Raw genomic sequence first — 14,516 nt, 5'->3', positions numbered from 1 at the left:
CTAGGACTCAGCTAGGGAGGCCTAGCTGAGTCAACGTATGGATCATCCAATCCAGATGGGCACAGATGATACAAACCAGACCGGGCCTGGCAATAGGGGTAGGGTTGGTACATACGAGTGTCCTGTGGGAGAGATGAAGTAAAGGCAGCAGTGGACACGAGTGTCAGGGATGCGTTTCTTCCTGGCGATGTTGACCTCCTCCTTCAGGAACTTCTCGTACTGCTCATTGATGTACTTCTCAATGGGCTCCCAGCTGATGGGGAGGGAAAGTAGATAGATGCATCAGAAGAACAAGACCTAGGGCTCAGCTTAGGCATGATCTGGTAGCAATCTCCTTACATTCATGTCATTCCCTGGTTGGTGGGCCTAGGATACCTGCTGCCAGATTCCCCCTCAGCCCCCGCACCGATGGCTTTCCTGGATGGTTAGTTAGCAGGGGTGGAGCTCCCCAGGGGCCCTGGCCTGGGCTGTCGGGAACTACAGAGCATGGAGGGTGCAGATGGTTCTCAACGTGAATGAATCTGCACCATAGTAAGTATCTTCCCAGCAGAGTCTTTAGGGCAAAGATCTCAGAGGCAGACAGATACCAGTTTTCATTGTTGATTTGGTCTCCAAAGCCTGGGGTGTCGATGACGGTCAGCTTCATTTTGACACCGCCTTCCTCTATCACTGGGGGTGAAAAGAAAATGTACCAGAGAGGTCAGTCCTACAGCTGACCCCAGGTACCTGGCAGCCTACTAGCCAGGGAGACCCAGGCCTTGTCTTCAGGATCAGTTATTGGAAAAGTCAAATTTAGGGTCTTTTCCATCTTGATATCATGGCTTATGCTGTTCCCTGTACCTGGAATCTGGAATACCCTCTGTACTCATTTCTTTTTCTTCTTCTTTTATTTTTTTTAAGAGACAGGGTCTCACTCTGTCACCCAGGCTAGAGTGCAGTGGTGCAATCACAGCTCACTGTAGCCTCGAACTCCCCAGCTCAAGTGATGCTCTCGCCTCAGCCTCCCCAATAGCTAGGACTACAGGTATGCACCATCATACACAGCTAATTTTTTTTTTTAAGAGACAGGGTTTCGGGCCGGGCGTGGTTGCTCACGCCTGTTATCCCAGCAGTTTGGGAGGCCGAGGCAGGCGGATCACGAGCTCAGGAGATCAAGACCATCCTGGCTAACACAGTGAAACCCCATCTCTACTAAAAATACAAAAAAAATTAGCCGGGCGTGGTGGCGGGTGCCTGTAGTCCCAGCTACTCAGGAGGCTGAGGCAGGAGAATGGCATGAACCCGGGAGGTGGAGCTTGCAGTGAGCCGAGATCGCGCCACTGCACTCCAGCCTGGGCGACAAAGCAAGACTCCGTCTCAAAAAACAAACAACAAACAAACAAAAAAAGAGACAGGGTTTCACTGTGTTGACCAAGATGGTCTCGAACTCCATGACTCAAGCGATCCTCCCACTTTGGCCTCCCGAAGTGCTGTGATTACAGGCATGAGCCACCGTACCTGCCCACTCCTTACCTCTTTCTACCTGTCTAAATCCTGTACTTTATCATCCACCTCAAATCTCACCTCCTTCCATTCGAGCTCCCTGCTCTCTCTTCCCTGAACCTGCAGTCTAAGGAGTTTGCTTCAGAGTGAAGTGCTCACGTCTGTTCTGTCTTAAGGTTGCCTTTTATTGGTCTTATTCTTCAATAAGCCCCATTCTTTCCCCTTTCCAGCAGAGGCACTCACTGAACAAAGCCCATAGGGGTCCCTGCCTGGTCCTCACCATGCCCGATAGCTTTGATCTCCACTGTCTTGGGGATCTTCTCCTCCCGGTTCCAGCTGGAGGCCTTGCGGCTCACTTGGGATTTGAAGAGCGTGTTGACCAGCGTTGATTTGCCCAGTCCACTCTGGCCTACAGCAAAGCAGGAGGAGGAGGTAGGGAGACTCTGCATCCACCTCCTGAGCCTAATATTTCCCCATAAGCTTACAGAATTCTAGAGCCATGATCCAGGCCACACCTTGTCTGACCACTCACTGGGGGATGGCCAGGCTGAGTGGGGATTGCAGGCAGGTGGGAATGGCTTCCTGCTTACTGCAGAGGGCCTTGGGGAAACATCACTTGGATTCCATATTCTCTCCTTCCCAGAGCCACAGGACCACTGGGAAAAGGGACAACCTCTGCATATGTCTAGTGTCGTGGTTTTCTGTTTTCTTGTGATTCCATTTTTTGCTTAGGTTTTCACTTTTTAATGATACTAAAAGGAAAAATAGAATGACTTTGCATCCTGATACTGCCTCACAGTGCATATTGTACCTTCACATTTGTTAGCCAAATTCATTTTTATATCAGCCCTGTGGATCCTGAAGCAGAACTATCTTTATCCTCAGTTGAGATGGTCCTAGAGAGATGAATCCTCTTCTAACAAAATATGTGCAGAGCAACATAACTAATACATGCAAGACCAGGAACTCGAACCCTAATAACATCTTGGCTCTATATCCACTCTTTATTCTAGTGTAGTGGTTTTTAGATTGTGCTCCCAGAAGCCTTAGTGTCCTGTGAAGACACATGCCAGAGAGGGCACTGTGAGAGGAGGAGGAGGCTGGGCAGGCAGGGCCCCTGCATCCACTTCCTTCGCTATGGCTCCCTTTCACCTGTTTTCCAGATGCATATCTGCAGAAGACTTCATTTCAAGGAAAAGTTTCACAGCTAAAGAACATTTGAAAACCACTGGTCAGGCCGTTTGCGGTGGCTCACACCTGTAATCCCAGCACTTTGGGAGGCCGAGACAGGCGGATCATGAGGTCAGGAGGAGATCGAGTCCATCCTGGCTAACACGGTGAAACACCGTCTCTTCTAAAAAAAAATACAAAAAATTAGCCCGGCGTGGTGGCAGGCGCCTGTAGTCCCAGCTACTCAGGAGGCTGAGGCAGGAGAATGGCATGAACCTGGGAGGCAGAGCTTGCAGTGAGCTGAGATCGCGCCACTGCGCTCCAGCCTGAGCGACAGAGCGAGACTCCGTCTCAAAAAAAAAAAAAAAAAAAAAAAAGGGAAAACCACTGGTCAGGCCAGGTGCAGTGGCTCATGCCTGTAATCCCAGCACTTTGGAAGGCCAAGGCGGGCAGATCACTTGAGGCCAGGAGTTCGAGACCAGCCTGGCCAACATGGTGAAACCCTGTCTCCACTAAAAATACAAAAATTAGCCGGGCATGGTGGCACATGCCTGTAGTCCTAGCTACTCAGGAGGCTGAGGATCGTTTGAACCCAGGAGGCGGAGGCTGTAGTGAGCCGGGATCACGCAACTGTACTCCAGCCTGGGCAACACAGCGAGACTCTGTCTCAAAAGAAACAAACCCACTGGTCTGAGCAGAGCTTCTCAAACTTCAACACGTACAAGAATCCCACAAGAAAGACTTGCAATTGACAAGCAGCCTCAGCATTGCCCGGACACTAGTAGGAAATGCAGAATCTCAGGCCCCACCCCAGACCTATGATTCTGAATCTGCATTTTAACTGGGCTTCCAGAAGAGTCCTATGGACAATAAGATCTAAGAAATACTGGGCTGGTGAATTCTTGTGATTATATTAGAAAAAGAACCATGCTGGGGGACAAGGGCCTAGAGTTCCAGACCCACCTGCATTGTTTTCCCTGAATGCCTTTGGATTAGTCATGCCTTGGTTTCTTTACTGATAGGATGGTGAGGAGAGAGGAAATTGGACAAGACCAGGGATGGTAAATAAGGTGCATTTCTCATTCCTGCTGATTATCTGGTAGTAGTCACCTAGACCATTATGTTAAAAAGGCTACATCTGGGCTCAGCACTGAACACGTGCCATGACTGACTAGCAGTCTGCCATGCACACCACTGGGGAGAGAAGTGGCTCACGGGTGTTGGATTTGCCATGCTTGCTCTGAGATGTTTTCTAAGAGCATTCGTTCATTAATTATTCTTAGGTGCCAAGTGTTGTCCTAAAATTTGGAGGTACTATGGTGAACAAAACATGATCCTTACCCTCAAGGAGCTGCTTAGTGTGACAGTGACCAAAACATAAGCAGACAATTATAGTATGTTGCAATAACCACTATGAAAGAGAATAGCCACAGGGTATTGAAACAGCATTGCCAAGGGAATCCAACCCAGTCTCTCTGGGACTAAGGAAGACTTCTGGAGAAATGCAACTAAGCTGAAACCGGAAGGTTGATTTCAAAAGAGTCATGAGTTCTAGCCAGAGGGAACAGCAGATGCAAAAGCTCTAGGGTAGGAGAGAGCATGGCATATGGACGAGCACTGCCTCTTCTGAGTGAGGGGTACAATGCTAGATGGGAAGTGCTCAGAGATGAGCTGAAGAGGTACAATCAGGACAGTCTACGAGTTTAAACTTACCCTGAGGTTAAAGGAGAGTTATTACAGAGTTTTAAGTAAGTGGGGTGACTCGATAAGTTTTGCAAGGTGGGAAGATTATTTGGTCACTGGTGGACAAGGGATTGGAGAGGAAAGGAGACAGAGAGCTAGGAGGGTTGGTGCCACTCCGAGTGTGGCCCATAGGGGCCCAGCTACCAGGGTCCCTGACCCATTTGCTACTGGTTCTTGAGATAAGAAGTCTGCCTCAGGAGAGAAATCTACCTTGTCACTGAGCACACTGTTTAGCTCAGTGGAGGTTTTTTATAGCAAGATTTTCCAGATGATTTATACTCTGGCCCAAGCCCCAGCTGAGCTTATCTTGCTGCAGGTCAGCACTTTGACAGCACAGAGTCAGGTGGCCACGGCAAGCCAGGTGAGAGAAAGTCAGTATAGGGTGGCAGCAAGAGAGAGGAGAGAAGTGGGCAGACGTAAGAGATACGTATGAGGTAAAATGGACAGGACTGGATGACTGATTGGGGGATGAAGGAGGAAGAGGACAGAAGGATGACGCCAGATTCCTTTTTCAGCACTGACTGGACATCTCACTGAGACGGGGCAAAGGTCCCTTCCTACTCTTTTTTTTTTTTTTTTTTTTGAGATGGAGTTTCACTCTTGTTGCCCAGGCTGGGGTCCAATGGTGCGGTCTCAGCTCACTGCAACCTCCGCCTCCCAGGTTCAAGTGATTCTCCTGCCTCAGCCTCCAGAGTAGCTGGGATTACAAGCATGTGCCATCATGCCCAGCTAATTTTTTTGTATTTTTAATAGAGACAGGGTTTCACCATGTTGGTCAGGCTAGTCTCAAACTCCTGTCCTCAGGTGATCCACCCACCTCGGCCTCCCAAAGTGCTGGGATTACAGGCGTGAGCCACCACGCCCAGCCCCTTCCTACTCTTACATTCTGTGACGCAGTGATGCTACTCAGTGACCAAATCCCTGGAAATTCTCTCAAAAATTTTTTTGTTTTTTGTTTTTTGTTTTGAGGCGGAGTTTCACTCTTGTTGCCCAGGCTGGAGTGCAATGGCGCAATCTCAGCTCACTGCAACCTCCACCTCCCGGGTTCGAGCGATTCTCCTGCTTCAGCCTCCCGAGTAGCTGCGATTACAGGCATGCGCCATCACACCTGGCTGATTTTGTATTTTTAGCAGAGATGGGGTTTCTCCATGTTGGTCAGGCTGGTCTCGAACTCCCGACCTCAGGTGATCTGCCCACCTCAGCCTCCCAAAGTGCTGGGATTATAGGCGTGAGCCACCACACCCGGCCTTCTCTCAAAGTTTTAAAGCACTACAAAGGAGTAGAAATAAGACCACCCTTCATCCAATCCTTCCACCAGCTCTCAGAGGTAAGGAAGAACATTGCTGATTCTCTCATGTCACAAACCCAAAAGCAGGATCAGAGTGGTGAAGGGGCTGCCTGTGTACACCGAGCTGGTGATGGGGGGCTGGGCTGGCATCCACCTGAAGCTCCTACCCCTGGGTCAGCTAGTCTTAAGGGGAGACAGGGGTCAGGCCTTTGTGATCAGCATGGTGAAATTCTCCCTTCTACAAACAGCTCATCTTAGAAGAGCCAGGGTCACAGCCATTCGGGGGAAAGAAATGGGATCCTTGGTGCTGCCCGCCACCAGGCCTGCAGCAGCCCCACAGCCTTCCGTACCAACGACCATGATGTTGAAGTCGAAACCGGTCTTCATGGTCTTCTTGCGCATCTGCTCGATGATGGTGTCGATGCCGATGTAGCCCAGCAGGTTGGAGTTGATGCTCATGGGCTTCATGGGCACCGCTGGCTTAGGCCTGGGCTCAGGCACCAGCTCTGACATGGCTGCGTCCGTCCTGGTCTCTGGGAGCCCTGCAGAGCCAAGGTGGGAGGGGTCGGAGGGGTGATCAGGAGGACGGCAGAGGTCACATGGAAACCATGGTATTTTTCTCTTGCTACAGAATCATACAAAGTTGGGCCTGGAAGGGATCTTAGTATCATCCAGTCCAGGTCCCTCATTTCATAGACAAAGAGACTGAGGCCTGGAGGAGAAAGAACTCAACTAAGAACACAGAGCAGGTCAGAGGTAAAATCTGGGCCAGTGCCAGCTTCTCTGGTTGCTGGGCACTTTCAAATGCACCTCACTGCTCTGAAGCCCACATCTGTGCGTCTAACCCAGGGGCTTCTCCATCTTGGCACTAATGACATTTGAGTAATTATTGTGGGAGGCTGTCACATGCATTACAGGATGATTAGTGGCACCCCTGATCTTAGTAGCCCCCCAGGCTGTGACAACCCAAAATGTCTCTAGATGGTACCAAATGTCCCCTGGGAAGCACCATTGCCCTGGCTGAGAACCACTGGTCTAAGAAATGTCTGGGGTTGTTCAGACCTGAGTCATGCCTCCCTCCCCGAATAAAGGGCAAAGACTTTTTAGGATCCTGCACTAACATCTATTAACTGTCACTGACCTCGGCTGCTTCATCTTTTAGAAGCAAACAGGGCTACCCTTCTCTGGAGAGTGGCTATCACTCTCGTCTCCCAGCCTCGATGTCCTCTCTGTACCATGAGCACCACTGCAGAGTAGGGGTGTCTGTACCTGGAGGAGCCCAGACACCCTCCCAGCCATTGTTCTGAATCTGTGGAACCAGTGGGGAGGGGATGAGAACCAGATGAGGGCAGTCACTTGCCTAAGACGACACAGTGTGCTCTTGGAGTGGTGGATAGCAGATGAAAGAGAAGGCTGAGGAACCAGCCCCTCCCTAGTGAGGAAGGGCAAACGTCCCCCTGAGTTTAGTGGATCATGGGTGTGTTCATACACAGGAGAAATCTGTGGGTTTCCTTATCAGGCCACTGTCCACCAGGGCAGTTCCAGAATAGAGCACCTCCATTTCCCCATCCATACGATTGGGGTATGGGGTGAAGTGGAAAGAGCCTGGCTCTGCTACTTCTCAGCTTTGTGGACTTGGGAAGACCACCTCCCCACTATGAGCCTGCATCCCTCTCTATAAAATGGAAAGATCATCACTAAGACTGTGGTGAGCTTTCGTGAGACGTGATGCTTAGAAGCACTGAGCAATGGCCGGGCGCGGTGGCTCACGCCTGTAATCCCAGCACTTTGGGAGGCCAAGGCAGGCGGATCATGAGGTCAGGAGTTCGAGACCAGCCTGATCAACATAGTGAAACCCTGTCTCTATTAAAAATACAAAAATTAGCCAGGCATGGTGGCAGGCACCTGTAATCCTAGCTACTCAGGAGGCTGAGGCAGGAGAATTGCTTGAAATCGGAAGGCGGAGTTGCAGTGAGCCGAGATCGTGCCACTGCACTCTAGCCTGAGCAAAAGAGTCAAACTCTGTCTCCAAAAAAAAAAAAAAAAAAAAAGGCACTGAGCAATATCTTACAGTCCCAGACCCTTTTGCCCCAGCCCCTTTCAGGTCTGTAGGGGAAATGAAACAGTACATGTGAAAGCACTGGTTAAAGGAAGGTGTCCCCAGATGCCAGTTACACAAGCATGGTTGTTGGACTCCATGTGCTCTTGAAGACACCTTCCAGCTCTGCCGTTCTAGAATCCTATGTTTCATGACTAACACCCTGCAGAGTCTCAACCTTACAGGGAGGCCTGATGGAGCAGCAGATGGGCGGGAGGGAGAGGGGACAGAAGTGTTCCCTTCCCACCCCTAAACCCAGCCAGGAGCCTACTCTCATCTCCCTCCACCTGGTCCTTCCACCGGTACTGGCAAGACCCTCTCTCCCAATGGGAAACTGTTCTTTCTTCTGTCACTCCCAGGCACAGCCAAATCTGCCAAAGCCTCAGGACCTCCCCAGGGCCTGGCATGGCTCTCTCTTGCTTCCCAGGAAGCTGTTCCCAGCCAGGCAGCTCCGCATGGCAGCAAGATTGGCCCAGCCCTGCAGCAGCTGACTCTCAGCAGCCTGGCCCTGCTCCTCCACTCTTGCACGTGGCTCACAGGCCCCACTCAGGCACACCTGCACTGGGACCAATGCCCCATTTTTCCTGCCCAGCTGCTCACACAAGCTGGGCCTTTCCATTGCCCCTTATGCCTCTGCAGCTGAGCCCATTTGGTCTCAACCTGTGTTATAAGATAGAGCCACATGGTTTGGGGGGGTGGTCTTATCCCCATTTTACAGACTTGGAAAGTATGCCTTGTATTTACTTATGAGAGGTTGTGTAAAGATTCCTATAAAGTGTGTGCTCTCACCATGGCCTGCTCCGCCCTGGCCTGTCAACTGCAGCATCCTAAAAGAGCACTCCCAAAAGATAGACCCTGATGGAGAGAGGGTCCTACCAGATTCCCAAGCAGCATCTAGGGGCTACCACAGGCCCACTACAGGACCAGGACCTGGTAGATCTCACTTTCATTCCTCCAACAAGCACATATGAGCACCCACTGTGTGCACTGTACACAGCGCCTGCTGGCAAGTCAGCCTCCCCACCACATGCCAGTGACATGCCAGTCACATGCTAACAAGCCACCCATCAGCCCCAAGTACAGTAAATGTGTGCAGGTCACTGTGCCACAAGCTTTGCTGGAAGATCCTGTTCCCCCTCCAACCCCTGGCTCCCTCCTCCTCCTCCTCCTCCTCCAGCATTCAGCCCCACTGCTACTCCCAGGAAAGCCTCTGCTTTGCCTTCTGATGTGGATGGCCCTCTTCTGTGCCCACTGCACATTTTCTGGTACTCATCACATTCACTCATTCATTCATTCCATCCCATCTAGGCCATTTCATATGCTGTCAAATGGGGGTCTACACCAGCCAAGCCCTAGGCTAAATTCCAAGGACACTTATGTACCCCAGACAAGGTTGTTGCCCTTGAGGGCCCCCTGTCTGGTAAAGGTGCCTGACAAATAAACAAAGACCTCTGGGGCACAGAACCAATGCTGCTCCGGAGCTGGATTCTGTAGTTCCATCCTCTGCCCCTACAACTCCCCTGTTCCCACCATGTCAACGTCAGATGGGCAGGTGACCCAGGCTTGAATCCTGGCTGGGTGACCCTTATGAGCCTCATTTTCTGCTCAGACAACTGGGGATAGAACCTACCTTGCTGGGTTTCTATGAAGGTTATACAGAATGAAGAATGTAAATTATCTGGCACAAATACGTACTAGTTCTCACCCTTCTTTAGGGCGGGGCCGTGTCTTATTGATCTCTGTGCCCCAGTCTACCCAGCATACCACAGGCACTCCTCAATAAGTGAATGAATGAATGATGAGTGAATGAGAACTTCAGAGTGAGGCAGGTATCAGACACATCACCTTTCTCTTCCCTCAGATGCTTCTCCCCATGCAGAGCAGCTGACCCCCAGTGAGCAATGGCTGTTGTCTCCGCCACAGTCAAGGGAGTAGAATTGTTGAGACCTCCTCCTTCCTCTGCAACAAGGATTGGAGGGGGGCTCCCCAAGGGTGGGGAAGAGCTCGGGTCACAGCAGGGTGCAGCTCAAGTCTGCCATCCTGGCTAGATGGTCCTTGGGGCCCCCCTCAGCTCCTGGCTCTCCTAGGGCCCCTGGAGAAGGGGGATCTGCCTGCAGCACCCTCTGCCAGAAGCTACCTGCCCCATCAGTGCTCCAGGGAGAGGCACCATCCACCTGACTCGGTGCAGCCAAGTCCCCCACAGAAACAGCCCCTCCATTCCCATGCTAAGCAAAGACCCTGGCACTTCCTTTTACAGGCAAATGAATGGCTTTGGCTTTGTCTGGCCCAGGGACCCCACCCCTGTGTTAGGAAGGTAGCAGCTGGGGGAGGGTACTTTTCCAAAATAGCACCTGCTTAGTGCAGGCCCCCCCTCTTCCTTCCACCCTGAAGATGGATCTTCCTCAGCCCCCCGCAGCCTTCAGGACCCCACCACCCCCCACAAAGGCAATTCCAGCCCACCCCAGTTCCAGCCCTAGGCTCTGGGAAAAGGAATCACGAAAGCTCTCTCGGTCCTTTCCCATTCGCAGGAGCAGAGGGCCCTGGGACACCCCTTCCCCCATCCCAGTCCTCTGGAGGCCAACGGGTTCCCTTGGAGACCACCAGCTGGTGCCTGTCTCAGCGTGTGCCTGTAGGGGTTGGGGGGGAGGGGACGTATGTATCAGTGCACAGGTCTCTCATCCGGCTGGCATGGCCCTGGCACCTGTGCGTGGTGTGTGTGTGTGTGCGCGTGTCTTGGTGTACTCCAGCATGGGGCTTTCTGTGCGCATCTGGGTCCCTGCTTGCGTGTCCGTGGGTCCCTGCGTCTCCCCGCGTCTTGTGTCTGCCTCTCTCCAAGATTGTCTCTCTCGAGGTGGGTGCCACCGTGTGTGCGTGTGTCCGCGCATCTGTCACCGCGCGTGGGCTCCTCGGCGCGGAAACCCTCCCCCAGGAGCGCCTCCAGCCGCGGTGGCCGGGGCCGCAGCCTCCTCCTGGCGGGTGCCGGTGGCCTGGCCGGCCGCCCTACCTTTGGACATGAATCCTCCTTTGTCTCCGTTCCTCCAGGGAGATGCTCCGGGCGCGGGGCTGCAAGGCTGAGCGGGGCGCGGGCTCCCCCGGGCCGAGCGGCCCCTGCAACCGGGCCTCGCCCCTTCGCGCTCTCCTCCCACCCGCCCGGCCCGCGGCCCCGCCGCGCCGCCCCTGCGCCCCGCGCCGCCGCGCCCTCCCCGGGACCTCGCCTCGGCTCGCTCGGCGCCGCGCCGCCCCTGTCCGCGCGCACCGTTGCCGCCGCCGCCAGCCGCCGCCGCTGCCACCCGCACCACGTGACCGCGCGCCCGTCGGCCCCGCCGAGGGCCCCTCCCCTTCCCGCGGCGCCCGCGCCCGCATGCGGGAACTGGTCCCGGGTCCACGCTGCGGGCGGTCCAGGAGCCGCCCCCGCGGGCTCCAGGTGCCAGGCCCGGAAAGGTGCCTGCATCCCAGTCCCGTCTCTCCCCGCTGGACCTGCTCCCCGCCCCTTACCCACTGGGCTGCGGCGGGGACGGGCGGGGGGGCGCAGGGGACCAGTGGCAGCTGCGGGCGGCCGTGAGCGCGCGTGAGTCACGCAGGGGCTGGGGTGTTGCGCGGGTGCCTGTAGAGCCGAGTCAGGGGCCCGGGTTCCAGGCCCTGCTCCAGAATGATGAACCAATAACCTTGAGCCAGACAGGAACTTCCCTGAGCCTCAGTTTGCCCATTAGAAAAAAATTTCACGCATTCAGTGGATACCAATGGACAGCATATTGCCTCACAGGGGTGAGGACAACCATCCCTCCCCTCGAAGGTTCTGGGTCTAGTGGAGGAGACAGGAAGATGGAATGTCCTAATGCAGGGGCCGGGGTGCACACAGGGAACTGAGGGTGCAGGCAGGTGGGCACCCTGGGGAGAGGGGGCTTGGAAGACTTCTTGGAGGAGATGAGGGCCAGATGGAAAGGCAAATGGGAGTGGAAGGGAAGAATGGAAAGGGAGAGGTATTCTGCAGAGAGAGGACAGCAGAGGTGAGGGTCTCCAGAGGTGAGAGCTGCGTGGTGCTGGTGGACAGCCCAGAGTCCTTGGTGTCGCTGAAGCAGAGAAAATTCCAGACAGGTGTGTAGAGCTAAATAAGAGGCTGGAGAAGTCCGCACGCAGCCTTGGAAGCTGGACTTTAATGGAAGGTAATGGTGAGTCACTGACGAATATTAAGCCGAAAGTGCTGCCATTCAATATGTGAGTCGTTGCAGCAGTTGTGTGTGGACAGGGAACAAGCTGGTGGGTGGGAGGTGGCCTCACAGGGGCAGAAGGATGGAGGGGAGGGGACAGCCAGCCAGATAGTTGAGTACTGAGGAGGTAAACCAACAAGGTGGGAAGTAGACTGGATGAGATGGCAAGAGAGAGATGAGGAAGAAGAGGATACCCGGGTTTCTAGGCACCTGATAGAAGGTAGGCAATGCCTACAGCTGAGAGAGTGAGATCAGGGAGGCAGGAGTCAGTTCAAGAAGAAAAGGGCTACCTCTGGACATGCCCGCGAGACATCCGGGTAGATAAGCCTAGCAGGCTGCTGGCTGCCCACATCTGCACTTCAGGAGACAGGGCTGGGCTGCAGATGGAGGGAGAGCTGAGATCTCGTAGGGAGAAGTGAAGACCAGAATTTAGGTGAGGTGCCCAGACTGAGTGTGTGGGGTGGAGGGAAAGGGGTCTGACAATCTAACAACTCAATTCAGGCATTAGACTGGATGCCTTCTAGGCACCTTTCCAGACCCAGAAACTCTGAGCCCTTGAAATGTTGGGAATGAGGCTGCCCAAAGTAGAGATTTTAACAATCTGGATTCCAATCAGCTTACTGCCACCAGCCAGCTTTGGTGTGACTTTAGGCATGTCACAGGCTTTCTAAGACCAAATGAATGTCCAGCCCTTGGGTTGCCCTATTTAGAGTTCTGTGTAGGACTTCCATATATACAAGGCTCCAACTTACCTTTCAGGATTAAAGGGCTGGGGGTGGGGGACCAAGAAAGAGACATTCAGGTAAGACAACTTTTAAGCAACAGATACCTTCCTAAAAGGCTGAGCGTAAATGGATTTGGAAAGTCTCAAGTGAGGTCATTATCTCACATCCAGAGGAGGCTGCAGAGACTACCTATTAGACAAATCACAACTTCCTAAAGCGCTAGTCAGTATTTTCACGTAGGAGGTAGGAGGCTTGCTTTTTTTTTTTTTTTTTTTTTTTTGAGACGGAGTCTCGCTCTGTCGCTCAGGCTGGAGTGCAGTGACGCAATCTCAGCTCACTGCAACCTCCGCCTCCCGGGTTCAAGCAATTCTCTGTCTCAGCCTACACACCTGGCTAATTTTTTGTATTTTTTAGTAGAGACGGGGTTTCATCACGTTGGCCAGGCTAGTTTTTTTTTTTTTTTTTTTTTGAGACGGAGTCTCACTCTGTCACCCAGGCTGGATTGCAGTGGCGCAATCTCGGCTCACTGCAAGCTCTGCCTCCCGGGTTCACGCCATGCTCCTGCCTCAGCCTCCCAAGTAGCTGGGACTACAGGCACCCACCACCACACCCGGCTAATGTTTGTATTTTTAGTAGAGACGGGGTTTCACCTTGTTAGCCAGGATGGTCTTGATCTCCTGACCTCGTGATCCACCTGTCTCGGCCTCCCAAAGTTCTGGGATTATAGGTGTGAGCCACCACGCCTGGCCTGGCCAGGCTAGTCTTGAACAACTCACCTCGTGATCCACCCGCCTTAGCCTCCCAGAGTGCTGGGATTACAGGTGTGAGCCACTGCTTTTAAAGGTGGACACACCTATTGATCACCTGATTATTCCAGGTCTTCAGGAAACAAACAACCCCGGGAGATGCTAAAAGGAGGACTCACCATAATTGCTCCTCCACAAGTTACCCCTGTTAACCTTTCTTTTTCTTTTTCTTTTTTTTTTTTTTTTGAGACAGGGTCTTGCTCTGTCACCCAGGCTAGAGTGCAGTGGCACAATCATGGTTCACTGCAGCCTCGACTTCCTGGGCTCAAGCAATTCTCCCACCTCAGCCTCCTCAGTAGCTGGGACCACAGATGCATGCCACCATGCCCTGCTAATTTTTTATTTTATTTTATCTTATTTTATTTTTTGAGACAGAGTCTTACTCTGTCACCAGGCTGGAGTGCAGTGGCACAATCTTGGCTCACTGCAGCCTCTGCCTCCCAGGTTCAAGTGCTTCTCATGCCTCAGCCTCCCAAGTAGCTGGGACTACAGGCATGTGCCACCACACCTGGCTAACTTTTGTATTTTTAGTAGAGACGGGGTATCACCATGTTGGCCAGGCTAGTCTTGAACTCCTGACCACAAGTGATCCACCCGCCTTGGCCTCCCAAAATTTTGGGATTACAGGTGTGCGCCACTGTGCCCAACCCTTTTTTTAAATTTTTTTATTTTTTTATTTTTTTGAGACGGAGTCTCACTCTGTCACCCAGGCTGGAGTGCAGTGGTGTGATCTCGGCTCATTGCAAGCTCCACCTCCCGGGTTCACGCCATTCTCCTGCCTCAGCCTCCCAAGTAGCTGGAACTACAGGCACCCGCCACCACGTCCGGCTAATTTTTTTTTTTTTGTATTTTTAGTAGAGACGGGGTTTCACCGTGTTAGCCAGGATGGTCTCGATCTCCTGACCTCGTGATCTGCCCGCCTTGGGCAGATCCCAAAGTGCTGGGATTACAGGCGTGAGCCACCGTGCCCAGCCCCTTATTTTTTATTTTTTGTAC

The 14,516-nt window shown here is 52.9% G+C and overlaps 1 protein-coding gene across 5 annotated transcripts in view; it reads right to left on the bottom strand.

The window, feature by feature from the left end:
- The window catches only part of SEPTIN3 (septin 3), a 28,761-nt gene that overhangs the window by 10,337 nt on the left and 3,908 nt on the right, over window positions 1–14,516 (bottom strand). For 2 of the 5 annotated variants that reach the window (XM_024352831.3, XM_024352832.3), the window contains 4 exons: window positions 6,034–6,225; window positions 1,763–1,891; window positions 588–669; window positions 116–253 (listed from right to left, as the gene is read on the bottom strand). In XM_024352831.3, the coding sequence (XP_024208599.2) occupies window positions 116–253; window positions 588–669; window positions 1,763–1,891; window positions 6,034–6,225 (541 nt within the window). Of the gene's footprint in view, window positions 1–115; window positions 254–587; window positions 670–1,762; window positions 1,892–6,033; window positions 6,226–10,785; window positions 11,084–14,516 lie in introns of those variants that run through there. The other 3 variants (XM_515166.8, XM_054675574.2, XM_054675573.2) reach the window with 3 other exon arrangements.

The sequence above is a fragment of the Pan troglodytes genome, chromosome 23 (assembly GCF_028858775.2).
Source record: "Pan troglodytes isolate AG18354 chromosome 23, NHGRI_mPanTro3-v2.0_pri, whole genome shotgun sequence".
Classification (NCBI taxonomy): Eukaryota; Metazoa; Chordata; class Mammalia; order Primates; family Hominidae; genus Pan; species Pan troglodytes.
Note: the sequence above shows the minus strand (reverse complement) of the source record. Positions and strands in the feature narration are given on the sequence as shown.